Raw genomic sequence first — 14,712 nt, forward strand, 5'->3', positions numbered from 1 at the left:
GCAGTCCCAACGATAAAGGTCCCAACGTTAGAACCGCAGGCGGTGAGTAAGACTGCTTCAAATGTCTGTGTTTTTGCCTATGCTCATCAAGTAGCCCAAACATGATCACGTATAGTTAACTGATCAATGGAGCATGCGATGTGTAGTGCGTGTACATTTGTTTAGCTGGCCACTATATGTGTAACTTTATGTTTGTGTATTGTAAAAGCACTCCAAACAATACACAAAGAGTGGGGAAATATGTTGAACTAAATAAGTGCGCTTCTTCATTCAAATGCGCTACTATTCCATGTCTTTCTATGTAAACACTAGCCTGCAGTCCGCTTACTACAATTGTCTACACAAACCACGCGTAAACACACACACACGTGCACAACTGTACTTCCCACATGTACACCTTCAAAGACAAAAATACGACAATATAATTCAAGTATAAATATGTAAATAACACAAGCCGCTAAGCATATTATATAGTTAGTGTATAACTTGTACCACATAGAGACGTCCTGCTCTAGTCGTTTTTGCTGCTGCTCCTGTTCAACTGCAGCCTCTGGGTCTGATTCCGGATCATAGATGTATGGCTGTATCTGATTAAAAGCCATATTTTTATTTTGAATAAAGTTTTTTCCCGCTGTTAGGGATGACACAGCTTTACGACGCACTCAACACAATAGCAGCGGCGCGCACACGTCATTATTTAGCTCCGCTCACACGACACGCCCCCACCCGCTCGGCTTTTTTCGGAAAGACTCGGAAAAGCGCATCTTTCTTATATAATTATAAAAAAAATAAAGACTTTTCGGAGATATGCAGGATGCAATGCTACTCTATAGGTACTCAAGATTGACATGACATGACAGTGTTTCACCCCCCTTTTAATCAATTTAATGATTGTAGTAGGTTTGTAGGTTTGCATAATATTCTGGGATTACATTTCACCGTTTTTATTAATTTTGAGTAATACTGAATCCTTTTAAGTGAGATGAGCAAGAAATGCCTGCTTGCATAATAAAACTGCAATAAGAATCATGGTCACAGCACACACAGGAGACAGTAGAGCTGTCAGTCAATAAATGGGAAAAACAAAGTAACTTATTTAAAAAAGTTACTAAAATATTTTGTTGTAAATTTAAAAGTAATTCATTACTTTACTAGTTACTTAAAAAATAGTACTCTGATAACATACGTAGTAACTTAAGTTACTTGTAATGTGTTACCCCCAACACTGAAGGAAAACTGCTCTGTTGTTTTAAGCCACAATTTGTAATTAGTCGCCACTAGAGGTCACTTATTTAAAACAAAGTCATAGCTTGATGACGCCTTGATTTCGTGGAGCTTTTATTATGCAGCAGATCCACTTCCACTTTTTCCGGCCATGCGTATGTGGGGTAACACAGTGCTGTTAGATAAATTTGAGTGTGTTGACAGTTGTTATAATGCTACTCTGTGTGTTCGATCAGCGGCTACTATGAGACTCTTGCTGCACACTGCAGTAAGCTAGATCGATATTAGGCATGGTAAAACATAGTACTCGCAGTCAGTATGTAGAGGAAAGTTACTTTGAAAAGTAATGCATTTCAATATTGCGTTATGCTCTTAAAAAGTAACTAAATTAGTTACTTAGTTACTTTTCAAGAAAAGTAATGCACTACGTTACTTTTGCCTTACTTTTTCTCACCTGGGCCGGGCTATTTTTTTTTATAACAAAAAAGTTATATTTACCTCTTCTATACCTCTTCACACCAAAATTTAAATAATAATAAGTACAGTAGAGGTTGCAGCTCAAACAAACCTTTCAGCTCTGCTGCCATTCTGGATAATGGAAGAATAGGATGCAGAAGAAAAATAGTTTAACAATTGCTTCACCAATAAAAACAAAAAATTTAAAGTCATTTTTGTTCATGGTTTAACTGAATCCACGAAGGTTAGCAGAAAGACATTGGTCAATAAAGGTAGATAAATAATTATTGGAGGTTTGCATAGTATTCTGATTTTGCATTTGACTAATTTTATTAACTTTGAGGAGCACTGAATCTTTATTGTGCAAGCGAGATGAATAAGTGCTCACATTTAGTCTAGGACTACAATAAAAGTTTACTCAACAACTCTCGATTTCTCACAGGGACAGGAGAGCTGTCAGTCAAATAAATGTAAACAGTAACTTCAATTACTTTTAATAGAAAAGTAACTCAGATGTAATGTAATGCGTTACTTTACTAGTAATTTGAAAAGGTTAACTGATTATTTAACTTGTTTAAATTATAATGCGTTACTACCCCCGGCGACACATCAAGAAAACAAGATTTTAACGATAAGATTAGTTCAATGATTAGTTTTCTGTTGATGAATGTATCCAAACAGTTGCTCACCTGTCTAATAAAACACATAATATTAAAGCATCTTTAAAGCCTATTGTTTTTGAAAATGAATGCGGATGATGTCATTGATAGGTGACACTCAAAGATACGGTCCATGTCCTGGTTAAAATGGCTTATTTCTCTGAAATTAAACATTCTTGTCTTGGAAACATTTGGGATAATGTAAATACACAATGTTCTAGTGTTTTTTTTAAACACATATTGTGCCGTTAATAAAAGCAGATGTAGGCTACATAAGGAGAAACCCGGAGTTGTTTTTTTATGGCAAAAGTGATCGAAATAAGGTGAAAATGGTACATTTGTTGATGAGATGGTTATCGTTGTATTTACTTAAAGTTGCTATATGCAATGCTAGCTGTTATGGACCAGGCTTAGACACACCCTCTAAACACTATATAATGAAATTGAACAATTCTTATTTTTAAAGCAACATTGCAAAGTTTATTGTGAAGGATTTGTCCGTATTTATGTGCCCTTATAATATTTAATGAAAATAACTTCCCCTTCCTTTGTCCAATGTGTTTTATTATGCACTAAGCTATATAGGAAGAAATTATGCAGATTTTATTTTATTGTTGTTTGTGTGAACCTTGTATAACTATCAAATGACCGTTGATGAAGACCATTTTTTACGACACAGTCAGCTTTGGCATAAGTAACCATTGTATTTTTCGGTATTTTTACCTGTCTATGATTTTTACCTGTTAAGCAGAAGCAAAGGAAGCTTGGAGGGAGCATCTGTCTAGCAATGAAAAGCTTTACGAACTATCTTGTCTTGCTTCCTTTTTGTTCCTGGCACCTATTTGGTCTCTTTATTTTCCTCTTTTAGAATAGGTTTCCTTACAAGCAGTTGTTGACTGATGAACAAGCGTGGACATTTCGTACCCTGCAAATTCATAAAAACCGCCCAATCCGATCCAAGTGCATCGCACTTTCAACTTCCGGCTTTCCGTATATGGGCTGCTCGCTGTGAACGCGCAAAATGATTGACAGGGAGAAATAAGCGGCTTCTGATTAGCTAAAAAAAAAAAAGACGGTAGTGTGAAAAATGGGTAGTTAAAAGAGTCTTCTGATTGGCTAAACAAACAAACATAAAAAAAAAAAACAATTTATTTTACTGTCTACAATACACTATACCGTGTAATTTAAATAGGGATAATTATTTTCTGCATACCATTCAATATCGATTACAGCACCTACTCAAAAATATACAGTATTTTGATACATCAATTTTATTTATTTTTTTACCACTATCTAAAATTATTTAACCTTTGTTCTAGTTTATTAGGATAGTTTATTGCGATTTAAACAATTTCAGCATACATTTATTCTGCCGTTAGTATGCAATATGATCAAATATTATTATTTTTTATATCTAAAGTCATATCACTGTAGGCTTAAAATGATTGAAGACTACCATTCAGTTATTTTTTTTTATGTAACGATAGTCACAAGGTGGAGCCATTGTATAGTTAAGGGTGTACCGTCCAAAACCAAATATTTTGGCACTAGAAAATGTATATTTTATTCGAATGCTTTGGCCTTTTAAAGTGCTTGATAACTTGATCACTGTTGTTCATTTTAAGTTGCCTCAAAACATTCTGCAACATGCTTAGTTTTTCTGTAAAATACAACCAACTATTTTTAATAACTTTTTACTGTTTTTTACTGTCCAACCCTCAGTTTAATTTAAATATTCAGGTACAATGGAATCTTTCTGTGTATTTATTATGGGGTATTCAGTATGTATGTACTCTCTTGGGATTGATGCTGTGTGCAGTATTTTCTAAAAGATGAACCGCCTCCTGCTTCCATTGGCTCGTTTACACCGAGAACCGATAATCTGATTGGACAGCAGATGTGTCACACAGTGGACGCGGCCTCTATACCGTGCGTCAAGAATCGAAACCAAAAATGCTTCAAATGGGAAAACAAAAGAGAACTAGCCATTTATAACAGAGTGCGAATCATAAATAACATCTCCTCATATTCGAATGAGGTAAGATTTCATCCAATAATGCTTCTGAATAGCGAATCGCCTGTCTGTTGCTGAATAAGGTAGGTGTTTCTCAATCTGACGCGCATCTCATTTTTCCCTCTGGCTTCTGTTGACATAAATATCTGGTTGCCTCCTGTCAGGCAGGGATATTAACAAACATTAGTTATTTATAGTAAATTAGTAATGGTCATGTACGGATAATATATAAGACTTCTAAAGGAAACAATGCGACTGTGCTCTGTTTTGTGCCTTTTGAAAGAATGGACTGAATGTGTTCATGTTTTTGCTATTTCATCTATAGGAAGAGCAGAATTGGTCCCGTGTTTTTTTTGGTTTGTTTAATGAAATGGCGGGAGGTACAAGGTAAGAGTTTATCTTTTAATAAACAGTATTATATATTTAAATGCTGAGACGTTCCTTTAAGTAGCATTGTTTGGGTTGTTTGTTTCTGAGAGATTGGCATATTTGACAAAGCTGTCAAACTAGTCTTGCACTTGTTATAAAACTGCTCACGTTATGACAACAACACCCAGTGATTTAATCATTGTTTTGGGTGAGTGTGTTATTTATTGATTTCTTATGCCTTGAGTAGCATTGGCCCACTGCTGTTGCGCAATGAGGTCGCTAGCTGAAGAGTCCTGACATTTTTGTAGGCTGGGTGTTTTTTTTGTTTGTTTTTTTTAAGTACAGTCTGTCACGTTTATAAATATTTGAATGATCTTAAAAGACAAATTAAACCACATTTATTCTATCATGTTTTGTATCATAACCCAGTGGATTGCTTCTAATAATGTTCTTTTAATCCAATGGCACAAGAAGGGATAGTGTGTGACAGGAGATTCGGGGTCTGACAGCGGGATGGCCCACTTTGATACCGAGTACCAGCGCCTGGAGGCGTCCTACAGCGACTCCCCTCCCGGAGAAGAGAATCTACTGGTGCATGTTCCAGAGGGATCCAAATGTAAGATCCACAATTTGAAATAAAGCAACTGTGCCGCATAGTGTGCATGTCTGTTGTTTTACAGAATCAAATGCTTTTTGGCAACCTTAATTACTTTTAATAAGAGGTTTTCAAACTGTGGTCCAGGGTCCACAATAGAGTGATAAGGGGGTCTGTGGAAAAGGTTAGAGAAATGCAGGGTAAACAAATTAGTGGGGTTAGTGGCATGTAAAAAAATTGAAAACCCCTGCCTCAATTCACTTAAAAATGAAAATTTTGTCATTAAAGGTGCACTATGTAGTATTTTTGCAGTAAAATATCCAAAAACCACTAGGCCAGTGTTATATAATATTGTTCAGTTGAGTACTTACAATATCACAAATGTTTCCAACTATTTGTAAATTGTGAGAAAATTGCTATTTTAACTAAGGACCGGGACGTTTCATCATAGTTTTTGAGCGAGTCGCCTGTCAATCGGGTCATATCTGCGTTACCCTCGGTTTTATTCTGCAGAAGCGCTGTACTTTTAACAGTGTGAACGTCACAGCAGCGCCGAGCAAACGCATAGAATAACATCATTTTAAACACACTTAAATGTATCTAATATGATAAACAGAGCTGCTTTACCTTATAATCATGACCGGAAAAAGCGGAAGTCCGCGTTTTTGGGTGATCTATCCCTTTAAATGAGCAATGGATATGCAGCATGCTTCTTACTACATACTCTAGATCTGAATTTTTCTATGTTTTGTCATACAATTCATAAATTATTTTGTCTATTGCAGCTCCGTGGCACCACATTGAAAATCTAGACCTTTTCTTCCAGAGAATATCCTTTGCACACAGAAATGAATTGCTTGTTTATGGGTTAAATAGATTTTCAAATGATAGATCATCAAGTAGATTGACATAAAATTATTGGTTACTTTCAACATGTCTAATGAATGAATCTTATTGAATCTTAACATTCAATAAGTCTATAATCTACACCAGAAGAATGGATTTACTTGTATGCTGCTGGGCGAAATATTTGAGCTTGTGTAAGTATCAATTCATTTATTAAACATGACATGTTTATGTAAAGTGATGGTACTCATAAGTATTGGCTGTTAACAATAGATCAGTGATCACATTCATTTACCCTTCTGAGTTTTTATGTAATTTTCCCACTTATTATTCTAGGCAGCTGGTGTTTGTGGTGGCATTCACAGTGTTCCTGGCTAACTGTGTGGACTATGACATCCTTTTTGCCAACAAGTTTGTTAATCACACTGATTCCTCAAAGGTTACGCTGCCCGATGCGTTTCTACCAGTGGACGTGTGCAGTGCTCGGTATATTTTACGTATTAAACGTCACTAATGTGGCATTAATGTTATTGCTTCTTACGTTCAGTATAATCAAAATCAAACTGTCCTTTGTTAACTTATGTTTTAGGATCCGAGACAGTGTTTTGGTCATCTTCATCCTTATCATATCAGGGATCTTTTGGCTCCACCGTCTTGTCAAGTTCATCTACAACATCTGTTGCTACTGGGAGATCAGATCGTTTTACATCAATGCCCTAAAAATGTCCACGGTGAGCTTTTCTGCTAACTCAATTTAGCACATTTACTAAAACATTTTGGTTCAGACGTTTGAGTCAGCACTGGAAGAAAGCATATTCCACTTTTCTGTCTTCTTATAGTTAATTTAAGCCATTTAAATTGCTGTTAATTTTAGAGAAAATGCACCAGAGCAAATGATCATGATGAAATTATATTATTCAACCTCTTTAAATGTTTAATCAGCCCTTTTCTTTTCATAGACGGACCTTCCTTATTTCACCTGGCAGGAGGTACAGGCAAGGATTGTTGAGATACAGAAGGAGCACCAGATTTGCATCCACAAAAAAGAACTGACAGAGCTGGACATTTATCATCGCATACTGCGTTTCAAAAACTACATGGTCGCAATGGTCAATAAGTCACTTCTACCTGTGCGCTTTCGTTTGCCTCTGTTGGGCGACACTGTTTTTTACACCCGTGGCCTCAAGTATAACTTTGAGCTGATTTTCTTCTGGGGCCCTGGATCTCTTTTTGAAAACGAGTGGAGTTTGAAGTCAGAGTACAAACGTGGAGGGAACCGTTTAGAGCTAGCAGATCGCCTGAGCTCACGGATCTTGTGGATTGGAATTGCCAACCTTCTCTTGTGTCCAGTTATCCTGATTTGGCAGATTCTCTACGCGTTCTTCAGCTACACTGAGGTGATCAAGCGCGAGCCGGGAAGCCTGGGTGCTCGATGTTGGTCTCTGTATGGCCGTTTTTACCTCCGACACTTCAATGAATTAGACCATGAGCTGATGTCACGCCTCAGCAAGGGCTACAAGGCCTCCTCGAAGTACATGAACTGCTTCATGTCACCATTACTGACGGTGGTGGCCAAGAACGTGGCATTCTTTGCCGGCTCCATACTTGCAGTTTTGATTGCTTTGACTATTTATGATGAAGATGTATTGGCTGTGGAACATGTGCTCAGCAGTATCACGTTACTTGGGGTCTGCATCACAGTCTGCAGGTGCGCAAAGAGAGAAAAAGATAGTATTTGATTTGAAAGCTGAGTCTTTTGACTTATTTGTCCATTTTATTTACTGGTGAGATTTGACTTTGAACAGTTTTGTGCTCATCCTTTCATCCTTGTTCTGCCGCAGGTCATTTATCCCAGACAAGCATATGGTGTTCTGTCCAGAGCAGCTGCTTAAAGTGATCCTGGCACACATTCACTACATGCCTGATCATTGGCAGGGTAATGCCCACCGCTATGAGACCAGAGACGAGTTCGCACAGCTTTTTCAGTACAAGGCTGTAAGTCATGCAACAGTAATATTTCTATGTTCACCTAACAAGTTTTATTATTGTTCATGAAAAAATAATGTGGAGAAATAAAATTACAGTTTTATTACTTTAAAGTACAATAAAATAAAATAAAGGTTTTTGATACACACTATATACATTAGATGGTTACAGTGATGATAATGGCATTTAAATAATACAAATTATGTTTTTTAGTGTTCTTATTAATAAATAAGCAATAATAAAGCAGTAAAATAATTAAGTTAAGCTCAATTAACAATAAATATTCATTTAAAAATGAAATGGCTACCGATTTATAGATTTATTTATTTAACATGAATTAACTGAAAAACAAACACAAGTGAAACAAGACAAGTCATAGAGTAGCAAAAATGAAATTCAAAGGATTCAATTTGAAAGTAAAAGTATTGAAACTGAAATAAAAAATAAAACTGCTGTGCTATCAACAGTTTCAGTGCTATGTTCACTCCCTAAAAATTCCCATTATGCACTGCAAAACCCAGGGTGCATTGATGCTCACTATGCTCCCTTAATGGAAGTTCTGAACCATGAAACTCAAATCACGTGAGCCAACTCACTACACTAAATGACCGAAAACGACACGTGGAAAAATAGAAAACATTATTTTATTATATTATATCATAAATGTACATCGTTAGGCAGTTAATGAACACAATCTAGCTAACATTTATAATTTATTTACAGCTGAAATATTGCACGTATATGAAACAAGCAAAGAATTTTATCGTAATGTACTTTAAATAACTACAAGTAATGTCAGAAAGATAAGTTCTGCTGTTGTTCATAAATACCAGTAGTGATGTTGTACAATGAGGACGTTGTCATGTTGCCGGAAATAGTCATCAGTGTCCCAATGAGCCAGAGTCTTTTACTGTCCTTACCAGTGCCTGAACTTGTTTACACGATATACAGATTCACAAGCTCGGGAGCTAGAGAACTGAATGAGAAGCCAGAGAGAAGTCTGTCGTTGCACCAGAAGATTGAGTTATGACATTTATTATTAAAAAATTGAAGGGTACAAAAAATCTAAAAAAGTAGTAAGAATTTGACTAAAGAAAAGACTAAATAGATTTTCATGCAAACTTTTTGATCTCTTGTTTCTGTAGGTGTTTATTCTTGAGGAGCTTTTGAGTCCTGTCATCACTCCCTTCATTCTCATTTTTTGCTTGCGCCGCAAATCTCTGGAGATCATAGATTTTTTCAGAAACTTTACTGTGGATGTGGTTGGTGTGGGTGATACTTGCTCTTTTGCACAGATGGATGTCCGTCAACATGGTCATCCTGCAGTAAGGGAAACCTTTTTTTTCTTCATTTAAACATAGTCTCATTATTGTGCTTTTTTTTGTAGTTAGATGTATCTACCTATTTTTGTCTTTTGCCGTCTCTGATGTCTTTTTTGGTCCACTATAGTGGATGTCTGCTGGGAAAACAGAGGCCTCCATCTATCAGCAGGCAGAAGACGGGAAGACAGAACTGTCACTTATGCACTTTGCGATCACAAATCCACAGTGGCAGCCCCCTCGGGAGAGCACACATTTCATCAGTCTTCTGAAAGAGAAGGTGCACCGCGAGGCCGCTGTTGGACAGCAGGGAATCATAGCAGAGAATCCGGTCTTTACCTCAACCCACTCATTACAATCTGATTCAGAGGTATTCAAATAAATGGATTGCCAACATCTACTAGATTATTAATTATATGTCATCTTTAATCAATATGAATAAAAAATGGACCACGTAGAAAACCCACTTCCAAGTTCAAATACAGTATGCTTATGAAAAGTGGTCTAATTTTGGTTCTTTTTTATTTCAGCCTCGCAGTCTTATTGCAAATCTCCTGATAGGACCTCCTTCCCTGGCCTCGCTGCATCTGGGTCGAGAGGGTTCCATCAATCCAGTGTCCATTGGAGTGAGTGAGGGAGCATCCGCCCTCCGATCCCTGTCTCCTGTCAGCACGAGTCTACACCTCAGAGGCAGTTACCCATCTGCCAGACTCTCTCGACAGGACCATCCAGCTGTGGTGGCTGGGCGAGCAATGTCAGGCTCTGGGTAATGATTGAATAAAACATATTTATTAACATAATTCATATAATATACTAATATTCATGTATGGGTAAATATTATTAGATACTTTTTCAGTTTTAATTATGATGTCTAAGCCTAGATGAAGGACATTTTTTTATGTTTTAATTGATTTTCAGAACGATACAATAGACTTTATTGTTGTGCAGAAAGCGAATTATTGGCTTCAGGCACATGCTTTCTCATTGAGATGAATCCAGGTTTATCAACATTAAAAAATGAGAACAAATGTATTTGTTGCACACTTGTTTTGAAAATGTAACATGATAAATACGCAACTTGTGTGTAAATATTTGTGAATGAGTCCTAAGTTTTTTCTTTTTTTTTTCTTAAAGACTTAGAAGCCAAATTATTACCGCTTGTTAGAATCACAATAAAAAAACAAAAAAGAAGCAATTTTGAGAAAGAAAAAAAAAACATTTAGATGCAATGATAACCACATGTATACGGATTTTAGAAATGGTGATTTCTGTGTGTAAACACTTCTGTTCAAAAGTTGTGGAAAAAACCCTGTTTGGGGTCAGTAAGATTAACTTTTTTTTAATTCATATTTTTATTCAGCAAGGAAGCATTAAATTGATTAAAAGTAAAGACATTTTTAATGCTACAAAAGGTTTCTCAAATAAATGCTGCTCTTTTGAACTTTCTAATCTCCAAATAATCCTGAATAATTATGCATCATGGCTTCCACAAAAAATATTAAGTAGAAGTGACTATTATTTGATCAAATAAATGCAGCCTTGTTGAGCACAAGAAACTACTCCAAACTTTTGAATGGCAATATAATTATCTGTACATCTACATATATTGCTAGAATGGTTTTTAAATTAGCACTGCCAGTGTTAAAATGATTTGACTATCATTATATTGTTCATTTGTTCTTTGTTTTCCCTCTCAACTCTTGGATTGTCTAGCACTGATGCCCGTACCATCAGCTCTGGCAGTAGTGCATGGGAAGGCCAGCTAACCAGTTTGATCCTCTCAGAATACGCCTCCACAGAGATGAGCATCCATGCGCTCTACATTCATGAGGTAAAGCAACACATGAGCAGACAAACTTATATTATGTAATAGATTGAATGGATCTATTGATTCGACTATACATGTATGGAATATAGCAGAAACTTTCTTTACACTATCTACAATTCCCATTGTTATGTGCTTTTCCTTCACTAATCGTCCAAAAAAACCAACTAACCAAAAAGGTTTTCTGGTTCTGTTGAAAAATGTCAGTCTGTAGTCTGCACCCTCAGATAAGTAACTATATCCAATGTGTATGTAGATGCATAAGCAGCAGTCGCGAGGTGAGCTGTCTCGACACACCTGGCACAGACAGGAGAGTGACGAGAGCAGTGAGAGTGTCAACGAAGACATGGAAGCAGCTCGCAACTTCCCCCGTTCCAGCACTTTCCCTAGCGCCTCTACTTCCCACCATCAGGGGGCAGCACAGCAGAGCGGCAGCCAGCGGCACTTTGGGGGAAGCTCAGGTACTAGAAACGATTGTTCACAGTTCACAAGAACGATAAGTACAACCCCTCCATACTCATGAGCGACGATCTATGTCTCCCGCAGAACCTGTATCTGGAGGTTTTCGAGTCCAGAGAACGCCTCGTATGCCTATGGGAGGCTGGTCTGAGGAGAACCAAATAAGCCGGCATCATGCCCCAGTGCCCGAGGAGGGGTCTGAGGACGAGCTACCACCACATATCCATAAGGTATACCTATAGACTATATATTTTAAAAAAAGATGCATGCATTTCCTTCCACAGTAGAAAAATGAAGCCAAAATGTCAGAAATAGCTGCTGCTGTCTAGTGGTGATGACATCATTTGGAGCCAGAGTCTGAGCAGTAGTGATTGTGCAGTAGAGCTATGATATCAAGGTCCTGCCCATACTCACGCAGGCCGTAGACTCAATCGCTAGCACTATATTTTGGAGAACAAAGTTACCATCCAATCACTGAACTACCATAACTCAAAGTGGGAAAGGGAGTGCGGAGGAAATCAAATCAGATGTGAAAATGTCAAAGAAGCGTGTGTGTAGATTTAACAAGGATCTTAAAAAATTGTTTATCAAGTTATTTGCTACAAGTTATTTTATCAAGTTATTAGCAAATTAAGTTGTGAAAAAAGAACTCAATGTGGTATTGTGCATCAGAAGCGCGCAATCCCGAATTCTCGTTGCTCCTGTCTGAATGGTCAAATACAGAGACGGATGTCAAAATGCCCATCATGTGGAGTATCTTGTTTAAATACAGTCGGTTATGGTGTAAACAGCTCAGTAAAAAAAACGGATGTGTGTCAGTTTATTAGATCCTAGCCTTTGGTCTTAAAATGACAGCAGCCCAAAATACCTGTCATTAATGTTAATCAAACAACAAAAGATGTTAAGTAAACCTACTGTACCTGAAAGCCATAGTTTTTTTTTCATGTGTAACTATTGTATTTGCCCTATTGTTTTTAATTTGCTTCTTTGTTCATTTTTTTATATAACATAAATAAAATAAAATAAATTTAAAAAAAAAAAATTATATATATATATATATATATATATATATCGTTATCATGGGGTTGGTGGTGCCTGTCTATCCTGTACCATATTCCAACATGAGAAATCTGGTTACCCTTGTCAAATAATTAGCCAAAACCAAATTCATTATAAAAACAAACACTTAAACATACATCAGAGTGATAAGAACTTCCTAAAATGACAGAAAACAGCTTTGGAAAAAATTTATTTGAAGCGTAATTTGAGAATGGGGTTTATGACATATACTGCGGTCAGCCACCAGGGGACGATCTAAATGTTTTGGCTTCACTTTTCAGGACTTGCAGGGTTGCCAGGGCTACTTTTAAATTGTTGCCATGAGTTGTTGTTGTTTTTCCTGCGGGTTATTCGGGAGAAATGTGCATTGAGCTAATTTTAATTGGCTAGTTTTGTTGCTCAGACCTGGCAACCCTGCTTGTGTGGCACACTTGGATGTTACACAAGTGGTAAATATGAAGCAGCTGATCTGCACTAGGATTCCTAATATTTATTTCTGTGTTCTTTTTTTTAGGTGACTTAACAGGTATGTCGTAGATGAAGTACACAAGAGACTCAAATCATCCCTTTTCTTTTGGACACTGATCACAAAAATCATTTATTTCTCTCGGACAGAACTAGAGATTTGGAGCTTGATCATTGTCACAGCGTGGCATCGTATCAAATTCTCAAATGCAGCTTCTTAGGGATTGTTACATTGAAGTACATCATCAAAATATTAAATGATTCATACGTCTTACATATTGATCCACTTGATAGAAGCAAAACAGGTCCTGTAATTATTATTCTTTTTATTTATTTTTTGTGAATAGGAAAGTCTATTTGACCTTCCCGTCAAGTGTAAAGTAGGATTGCACTCAGTTGATCTTGACATTTCTGTTCTCATCAAAAAGTACAGGTCTGTGTTGATGCAAGAAGTTTGTGCTTAGAATTTCTGAGCTACTTTGAATAGTTTTGATAGGATACATTAATATTTATAATATGCAATGTGCCATTATGAACTTCAACGCTTTGCAAAATTAGATTTTGTTGTCAAACCCAGATTTCTGAGAGGGGGAAAACCACTGAAGATCATTCAAGCATGGCACTGTAAAAATAATGCATGCTCTTTCTTAAGTTGTATTATTTGCACAATATCAAAGAAGAATGCACTTTATCATTATTTCAGATCCAAAGGATGACTTAAAGGCAGAGGGCAAATCAGATGTATTGTTTTTATAAACATGCGTTTTAACGGAAGTTGTATATTTCTGTCTATAGGATAAGCGTTACATATATTTCAGATACCTCAGGACCGGCTTGTTTTTGGCACTGAAGTTACCCAAAAAAGTGCATGATACTTATTGGGTGATTGACTGCTGTACCTTCCATCCTCAAACCCATAACTGCTAAAAGGAAGCTGACAAACCTTTGTGTAAATGGTGTAATTTATAACGAACCCTAACTGCAGAAAATGGCAAAAGTGTACATTTTGTTTTAGATGAACTGACACCATTTCTCATATCTCACACTGCTTGCATACATCGTGCTTACATAGAGTGTGTTCAAGGTGTAAATTGTGCATGACCCTTGACCTTTATACTGGTATGTGTTTGTAATAATTGGCCTGTTAAATGCTTCTGTGACCTTAACTAATCAACTGCAGCTGTGCATTTTCCATCATCTTTTGTTTTCAGTTTTCTAGACTGTGTTGTATATTTACATTTTGTACAGTTTAAAATGCATCAATAAAATGTATTTAATAGTTTGTGTATATTCTAATTTTAAAAAGATTTAAAGGGTCAAAGTGCAAATACTGTCCCAAAAATAAAATGCGATTATGTGATTTTCTGGTTAAAGTGATTTAAAAAAAGAAATGCATATGATTTTGTATCAGAAATGTCTTTATTGACAAGCCGAGC

General features: G+C 36.6%; 1 protein-coding gene across 4 annotated transcripts; it reads left to right on the top strand.

Moving 5' to 3' along the window:
* The first annotated feature begins 4,237 nt into the window (after positions 1-4,237).
* Positions 4,238-14,558, top strand: atg9a (ATG9 autophagy related 9 homolog A (S. cerevisiae)). Of its 4 annotated transcripts, none has more exons than XM_067459163.1 (16): positions 4,238-4,436; positions 4,679-4,740; positions 5,194-5,338; positions 6,103-6,145; positions 6,292-6,357; positions 6,500-6,649; positions 6,753-6,894; positions 7,123-7,871; positions 8,005-8,158; positions 9,295-9,474; positions 9,599-9,838; positions 9,999-10,234; positions 11,182-11,299; positions 11,550-11,754; positions 11,840-11,982; positions 13,326-14,558. In XM_067459163.1, exons 3-16 carry the CDS (start codon positions 5,236-5,238, stop codon positions 13,332-13,334), a joined length of 2,538 nt encoding a protein of 845 aa, XP_067315264.1. In that variant the 5' UTR covers positions 4,238-4,436; positions 4,679-4,740; positions 5,194-5,235; the 3' UTR covers positions 13,335-14,558. The 4 variants fall into 4 exon arrangements, with proteins under 4 accessions (XP_067315264.1, XP_067315266.1, XP_067315262.1 ...); XM_067459165.1 differs by having other exon boundaries at positions 5,197-5,338; XM_067459161.1 differs by having other exon boundaries at positions 4,239-4,377.
* The last annotated feature ends 154 nt before the right edge of the window (positions 14,559-14,712 follow it).

The sequence above is a fragment of the Pseudorasbora parva genome, chromosome 12 (assembly GCF_024679245.1).
Source record: "Pseudorasbora parva isolate DD20220531a chromosome 12, ASM2467924v1, whole genome shotgun sequence".
Taxonomy (NCBI): Eukaryota; Metazoa; Chordata; class Actinopteri; order Cypriniformes; family Gobionidae; genus Pseudorasbora; species Pseudorasbora parva.

Bases quoted from the DNA above. Each gene is read 5' to 3' on its own strand.
- atg9a (XM_067459163.1), top strand. From the start codon at position 5,236: ATGGCCCACTTTGATACCGAGTACCAGCGCCTGGAGGCGTCCTACAGC. The intron at 6,358-6,499 runs GTAAGTATCAAT...TTATTATTCTAG, and splicing joins GGCGAAATATTTGAGCTTGT to GCAGCTGGTGTTTGTGGTGG. The intron at 6,650-6,752 runs GTATATTTTACG...CTTATGTTTTAG, and splicing joins GTGGACGTGTGCAGTGCTCG to GATCCGAGACAGTGTTTTGG.